Source organism: Sinocyclocheilus anshuiensis, unplaced genomic scaffold (assembly GCF_001515605.1).
Source record: "Sinocyclocheilus anshuiensis isolate Anshui unplaced genomic scaffold, SAMN03320099.WGS_v1.1 scaffold454, whole genome shotgun sequence".
Lineage (NCBI taxonomy): Eukaryota > Metazoa > Chordata > Actinopteri > Cypriniformes > Cyprinidae > Sinocyclocheilus > Sinocyclocheilus anshuiensis.
In genome coordinates, this window is record NW_015548217.1 from 86,812 (window position 1) to 95,053 (window position 8,242).

General features: G+C 35.8%; 1 protein-coding gene across 1 annotated transcript in view; it reads right to left on the reverse strand.

The window, feature by feature from the left end:
• Positions 1–8,242, reverse strand: part of LOC107653967 (anthrax toxin receptor 1-like) — a 32,424-nt gene that overhangs the window by 19,091 nt on the left and 5,091 nt on the right. The window contains exons 2-9 of the mRNA XM_016440822.1: positions 2,954–3,025; positions 2,687–2,758; positions 2,535–2,616; positions 2,419–2,449; positions 1,557–1,630; positions 1,400–1,468; positions 1,194–1,274; positions 33–93 (exon numbers count right to left, since the gene is read on the reverse strand). Of these exons, the coding sequence (XP_016296308.1) occupies positions 33–93; positions 1,194–1,274; positions 1,400–1,468; positions 1,557–1,630; positions 2,419–2,449; positions 2,535–2,616; positions 2,687–2,758; positions 2,954–3,025 (542 nt within the window). The remainder of the gene's footprint in view (positions 1–32; positions 94–1,193; positions 1,275–1,399; positions 1,469–1,556; positions 1,631–2,418; positions 2,450–2,534; positions 2,617–2,686; positions 2,759–2,953; positions 3,026–8,242) is intronic.

An 8,242-nucleotide genomic window follows, 5' to 3' on the forward strand; every position in this document is an offset into this window, starting at 1 on the left:
TGTGTGTGTGTGTGATTTATTTATTTTCATACCTCCTGCACATACGCTGGATGGCTCCGCTGCCAAGATCTCGATGCAAGATTTTTTGATTATCTAAAAACACAAAATTTTTAATAAATTCTACACTGAAATTCAAACTACACTGAAAAAAAAATTGGTTTAGGATTTAGCAGTTTTCACTCAGAAATTGCTAGTAAATTTCACAAATAATTACAAAGAAACAGCAAGTAACACAATTAATTAAATGTTAAATTTGGAAGCAGACAACCTGAAATAGTATTTTCTTGTACAATAAAATACGTTTTTTTTTTTTATGTAGAAAACAATTTTTACAAAATGCATTTATTTACTTATATGTATACTAATTAACTATTATTAAAGCCAAAGTGTGCCATTTCTGCATTGGTGCCAATGGTTTCATTGATCAGTCTTGACAAATGCAGCAAAATAAAAAAAAAAATAAAAAAAATGATGAAATAAACAATTCATATGGATTCATTTTACAACGACTTTATGACCAGTTTGGAACTTAAGTTTTGGTTATCTGGACTTTCAATGAAGGGATAGAAACCTCTCATTAAAATTATCTTAATACGTGAGCCTGCAGCACAAAAGCAGTGTGAAGTCGCTGGGGTATATTTGTAGCAATAGCCAACAATACACTGTATGGGTCACAATTATACATTTTTCTTTTATGCCAAAAATCATTAGGATATTAAGTAAAGATCATGTTCCATGAAGATATTTTGTAAATTTCCTACCGTAAATATATCAAAACTTAATTTTTGATTAGTAATATGCATTGCTAAAAACGTCATATGGACAACTTTAAAGGCGATTTTCTCAGTATTTTGATTTTTTTGCACCCTCAGATTCCAGATTTTCAAATAGTTGCATCTCAGCCAAATATTGTCCTATCCTAACAAACCATACATCAATGGAAAGCTTATTTATTCTGCTTTCAGATGATGCATACATCTCAATTTTGAAAAAATTGACACTTAAGACTGGTTTTGTGCTCCAGGGTCACATATGTGTATTAAAGATTAATCAAAGTCAACATGAGGGTCAGTAAACGATGAGAGAATTTCATTTTTCTACCACTGAACAAATCCCACACTTCAGCTTAAAGTAAGGAACGTGCATTTTGCAAAATGCATTTTTAATTAATCTTCCATAACGCTTCAGTTTACCGAGTCAATCATTCCTCTCAGCGCCTGGAATCCTCCCAAGACCGGAAACACATGCTTACTGGTGTCCGCTATGGTAGCCAGCTAGAACAGGACAAACTGATGTTTATTTACAGCTCATCTGAGCATCCGATCTGTTTCTTCCATATAAAGTGCATTGTTTACATTCAATTACATTCTCTGGTTTAGTGCATACTTGTCATCAGTACCTGTGTTTCATTGAAGTCCTTAACGCCGACACAATACACGATTGCACCCAATGTCCGAGCTCGTGCTGCCTGACGAGACATCATGCAATCGTGATTAAAAACTGTACGTTTTTAGATTTCTAAAAGTCTGCAAACTGAATGCTGAACATCATGTTACCTCCTGTTGAGCTGCTATCAGCTGATGTTCTTGAAGCTCACCGTCCGTCAGTGCAATTATGACACTTGCAGTTCCTACAAAGTGGAGGCAACATTAAACTGACTTGAGCTGAATAATGACACTGTCTTCTGTAGAGCTAGATTTTACACAGTTATTGAATCAATAATGATCTGACTTAAAGGGACAGTTCACCCAAAATTGTAAAAATTCTGTCATTTACTCAAGTTGTTCCAAAACTATATTAGTTCCCTTCTTCTGTTAAACACAAAAGAAGACATTTTGACGAATGTTGGTTGTTGGTAGCCATTGACTTTCATAGTATGGAAAAAAATACTATGATGGTTTAGAATTAAAATTTTTGGGTGAACTGTCGCTTTAAATTGAATAATGAAACTATTGCCTTTTTAGCAGAATTTATTGAAGACGTTTGCATCACTGATTCTGTTATGTTTCTGTTTATTACTGTGAAGCTGCTTTGAAACTAAATATCTGTAATATGTGACCCTGGAGCACAAAAGCAGTCATAAGCAGCACAGCTATATTTGTAGCAATAGCCAACAATACATTGTATGGGTCAAAATTGATTTTTCTTTTATAAATCATCTTAAAGATGATTTTCTCAATATTTAGATTTTTTTGCACCCTCAGATTCCAGATTTTCAAATAGTTGTATTTCGACCAAATATTCTCCTATCCTAACAAACCATACATCAATGGAAAACATATTTATTCAGCTTTCAGGTTATGTATAAATCTCAATTTCGCAAAATTTACCCTTATGACTGGTTTTGTGCTCCAGGGTCACATATATAAAGTGCTATCCAAATGAAGGTGACTTGACTTGTCATTAATGTAAACCTACCAAAGTTTTCCTGGTGTATTTGCTCATTTGCCTGTGAATAAATTTAGATAATATTGTTAAAAGACATCAAAATAAGTACATTTGAATGATAAACATATTTAATTTGAACATTTTACCTTTTCTAGACCAAGATGCATAAATGTATCTCCGCCTGGAATCTCTCGTCTGAGAGCATTAAGGCCTTTTCTTATGGTCTCCCTTTGAAAAATGGAAACAAAAATGAGTAGAATGAAATAAACAACAAACATTTGCAGCACTAGAGGAGCACCTGTTTTCCGTGAGTCTCATGATTGTGTTTCCTCTGGTTGAGAACACGATGAAGGACATTCGCAGCATTGGGCTGAGAGACGATGAAAAACAGACCAGAAATGGTTACAATTTGAAGAAATGTATAAAATGCATTTGTAAAATTATCCATTACCTACATCGGAAATCTTACGCAATTGGATAATGTCAACAAAAACATGGCATTCCGTTGAGTCCTATAGTGTGGTACAGTGCGCTTGTTTGTTCTGCTCAAGAGATGCTTTAGTACCTGGTGAATTTCTCAGCCAAATGTTCAACAAATGTGTAGAGTTCGTGCCAGTGGTGTTTGACACTTCCTGACCTTAGGAGAAAGAGGTGAAACAATCAGTAAATGGGATGTTTCTGCTTTTAATGCATCAGATCAATACAACTGAGAATTCTTCCAATTAATTAATCGATGCTTTCAACTTAGCAAAGCCATCTAGTTTTGTCCCCTATTGTTTGGCGCAGCTGTAAACGCTTTAAAGGGTTAGTTCACCCAAAAATGAATATTAGCCCATAAATTACTCACCCTCAAGGCATCCTAGGTGTATATGACTTTCTTCTTTCAGACGAATCCAGTCGGAGTTATATTAAAAATTGTCTTTGATCTTTCAAGCTGTTTAATGCCACTCAGCGGGTGTTGCATGCATCAGTCCAAAACAAGTTAAATAAAAAGCGCCCATCTATAAGAAAAAGTGTCTCACACGGCTCCGGGGGGTGAATAAAGGCCTTCTGTAGGTAATCGATGCGTTTTAGTAAGAAAAATATCCATATTCAAAACGTAATAATCACTTTAATATAGCTTGCGCTCACTGTTGTACACGGAAGCAGCTCCAGGCAGATGATGTATGAGTTCAGCGCTGCGCATGCGCCGCTCAGAAGTGACGAACGCGGAAGCGCAGCGGAGAGATCAAAACAAAACAACGGTCACTAATTAGAAGTACAAAACGAGGATTTGTAAAGAAGAATGTCGGAGGATTTCGATATAAACCAAGAGGAGACTGGTTTTCCTTTGCTAGAGTTAGGAAACTTTGCTTCTTTTGCTCCTGTAAACAAGTGTTGGTTTTCACGAGAAGCACCGGCGCATGCGCAGCGCTGAACTCATACATCATCTGCCTGGAGCTGCTTCCGTGTACAACAGTGAGCGCAAGCTATATTAAAGTGATTATTACGTTTTGAATATGGATATTTTTCTTACTAAAACGCATCGATTAGCTACAGGAGGCCTTTGTTCACCCCCTGGAGCCGTGTGAGACACTTTTTTTATGGATGGGCGCTTTTTATTTCACTTCTTTTGGACTGATGCACTGCAACACCCGCTGAGAGGCATTAAACAGCTTGAAAGATCAAAGACCATTTTTGATATAACTCCGACTGGATTCGTCTGAAAGAAGAAAGTCATATACACCTAGGATGATTTTTGGGTGAACTAACGCTTTAAGACAGCCGGTCATTTCCTATCTCAGCCCCGGAGAGGCAACCTGTGCTAATTCATTAGTTCTGGATGACAAATGGGAAATGAGTTAATTGAGTCTACTGATCTGTGATTGAGTCAGTTTGAGTAATTGATGAAACATGCCGCAGAAATAGGCTCTGCGTTGTGTAAATCGCATTCCCTGGCTGATGTAAGACGTTTGGTCTGAAGTAACTGGCTTGTTCTATGAAACCGGTGCCATTGGCAGTCTGACAAGGCGATTTTAAAGTACATTTCTGTAAGATTTCAGATGAAGTGATTATCCATTGTGTCATACAGTTGATGGTAACAAGGTTGAAATTATTTTTTGAATGGTAAAATTTGATTTACCAGCCTTGTGCTCAAGATTGTGAAATGTAATGTTCACTATACAAAGTCATGGTAATAGGGTTGACGCTACAATCATCCTCTACTGAAAAACATAACAAAATATAAGATAAAATTATAAAATGGGTGCATTTGAACTTTCCTTGGAAAGTTTAAGAAAGGGGAAAATATGAAGGTAATAGAGGTGAAACACAATGTAAAGAGTGTTTCTACAATACATTATATGAGTAGTTCAAATCTAAAAATACATAGAAAGAAAATAAATGAAAAGGAAAAAGTTTTTATTTGCATTGAATTTGTGGATCAAATGTGCATATCTGCTCTTATACAGAGATAAGTGCTAGCGATGGGGACAGACCAAAAGCACATTTTCATGAAGACAAAGGGGAGAAAACATAAAATTACAAATAAAATTAGTTACTAGTTAGTTACTTTTTGCTGAAATAAAAAAAAAAAAACTCGCAACACAGCCGGTCAAAAGTTTGGAATAATTACGATTTCTAAGTGTTTTTGAAAGACCTCGCTATCGTGCACTAAAGCTGAATTTATTTGATTAAAAACACAGTAAAAACTGTAACATTGTGACTATTTAAAATAAATGTTTACTATTTTAATATATTTTAAAATGTCATTTTTTATCTGCATTGGCAAAGCTGCATTTTCGGCATCAGTACTCCAGTTTTCAGTGTCACATGACCTTTTAGAAACCATACTTTTTTTTAACAGAAATCAAAATAAATTAAATTTAAAACATTCAAATAGAAAACAATTTCACGATATTACTGTTTATATTGTATTTTGATCAAGTAAATGCAGCCTTGTATCTTTCAATGCAACTTTTACCCTTCAAAAACATCAAAAGATTGAATTATTCCAGTCTTTTGAAATGGTAGTGTATATTAAAACATAGTAAAAGTTGACAATTTTTGCACATATTATGACCTATTTGACCCAACTCTCCTTGTTAGACAACAAAAAAACAACTCAAATGGACCGATTTTTATTGTTTTTAATAAAATGACAAATCTTAAAAAAGCTGTTTGTGTTCCTTCAGAGAAATGCTAAGCTAATGACTTTGTTTGATGAATGCTCTTGAAAAGCTCTTTCTGGAACGGCGTGGGAGGAAGATGTTTTTATAACACAGCCAACAAAAGACGGGCCAGCGCATAGCCAGCACGCTCTGAAACTGCAAAAAACAGACCATAAGTAACACAGAGGTGAACACTGGCGAGAATATGCAGGTCATGCTAAGGCCTTGCCGCAGTTTTCAACTTCAGATTTCTGAACATCACTATGGACGCTGTTTGTGTTGGAAGCAGGACTTTCTTGAAGTAACAGCAATCATGGGATTGGTGCCTAGCTTGCAGATTTCTCACCTGTGCAAACAGCGTTAGGAAAGGAAGTGGTCTATTCTCAAGTGAGATCCTTGATGAAATATGTTGCGGTGCCCTCCTTTGATCTAATTTGAATGGGTTATGCCAAACCATATAGAGCCAGCGAGATTTCAACTCTGAAGATGATCCTAATTCACAGAGAAATGAATTACGGGCGATTCGCAAACAGCGACGTCATCTTTTAAATGACCCCCAAAACTCATGTTTTCTACAGTTACACAACTCTTCGTATATAATTGCACATATGTTAAGACACGTGAAAGTCATTGCGGTTTGATCCAACAAGAGCCAAGACGGGAAGACTCACTGGAGTAATATTTGGAAGAGGGATAATTAGAAGAGTGTGTTGCTCTTACATCTGCTCTGAGATCAGCCTTCCCTCAAGATCGAATCCTGAACTGACTTTTCATATCTGCGTTTCTGCCAGAACCAGAAACCAAAACACAGCTCATAAAAAGCTTCTCTTTGCTGTCGAGTGCAGTTACCTGTCGGCGTTTCAGAGTAAAGAGGTTTGTGAAGCAGTAATAATAATGTTTAAAGAGGACCAGCAAACGTGACTGTCGGTTTAGGTTTATGTAAAGTCAGCATTAGCTCCGCTTCTTCCTGCTTTGTAATGCCTGAGACTTGGTAAGAATATTATGGCGACAATTCCCTGACACTGCTGTTTTAATGGCTCCTCCGGGTCCTCAAACATCTTCTAGGCCTAGAGCAGTTTTACAGAACAAGTCTGGATGATCTCCACAGTGTTTATAAACAGCCTAAACCAGCATTTTGCAATAGTACACATAACATATTCAAATAAATAGGTGTGGTGAGGTTTTTGTGACACTCCTAGACTCTGTACACTCTTAAAAATAAAGGCGCTTCACGATGCCATAGAAGAACCTTTTTGTCTAAATGGTTGCATAAAGAACCTTTCACATCTTAACATCTCCTTTCTGTTACACAAAATGTTATTAGTGGCGAAAGAAGGTTCTTCAGATTATAAAAAGATAAGAAAGAGATAGTTCTTTAAAGAACCTTTGACTGAATGGTTCTTTGTGGAACCAAAAATGGTTCTTCTATGGCATCGCTTGAAGAACCTTTTAAGCACCTTTATTTTTAAGAATGTAAACAAGAAATAAATCACAATTTAGATTTTTATTGTATTAGCACTTGCTTCCTGTGAGTCATTTTGCTTCTTTTTTAGGTCAGCTGACATTTGGACAACATTGGCTCACGTTGGGAAGACTTACCTATACATACAGTTTCCAGCTGAAATGAACACTAGTGGCAGTAAAACACCAACAACTTTTGTTCCTTTCCACGCAAATTCTGATTACACAGTTTTTTTTTTTTTTGCACAGTTCCTTGAACAATACTATGCTAAGACATCACTTTTACTGTAGTTCATGATTTGTAACATTTGCATCACATAACCAGCTCCATATATCTGGCTTTTCTTATGTGGTAAACTTGCTCAGTAGCGCACCCGGTACATCATTGCACTAGTGATGTGAAGCACTCAGATACCTGTGAAACACAGGTCACAATAAAAGAGCTCAAACACTTGCAGAAACCAGATAAAATGGCATGGTTGCTTCTGCATGCTTTTGTTAAAACTGTTGGTTAGGGTCAGTGTAGGGTTTAGTGTAGGTGCTACTTTATTTATACGTACAACAACCAATGTAATATCAAACACGAGTCATGATAAAAGAGCTCAAAGACTTGTAGAAGCATAATACAATGATATGGTTGCTTGTGTTTTTATCCCACATTTGCTTTTGTTAACACTATCGGTTATTTTAGTGTGCAATAGAGTATTAACTCTAATTGGCGCCACTCACCATATATTTATTTTCTGAACTTTCTGTGATACGTACAACAACCAACGTGATAAAATGTTTCCAGATTCACACTCATCTGCTTTGGATAAAACTAAATGTGCTTTTGGCATCACTTACTGGTCATTTAACTTTAAAAGTGTCACAAAACGTGCAAGAAGCAATTTAATATAATTTTGTCTTACTGTTAGACAAAATAAAGACAAAATACTACCTTTTGCATCTGTGTGTATAGACGTAAAGTATGTGTATTTGTTAAAAAGCAGAAAACATAATTGCAAGGGGTAAATCAAGATAGCATCACCATAAAGAAAGAAAGAAAATAAATGCATTTACTGTATTTTGTTGATGTTTTCAGAAAAATGGCTATACAGAAGAATTATTAAAACATGCTATACTATATATTACACTACAGAAGCACTCACTGCCTGTCAATCATTTAAAGTCCCCATGAATCAAAATTTAAGTTTTTTGGGTGTTAGTATCAATATGTTAGTATTAAGGTTGTGTATAAGGCA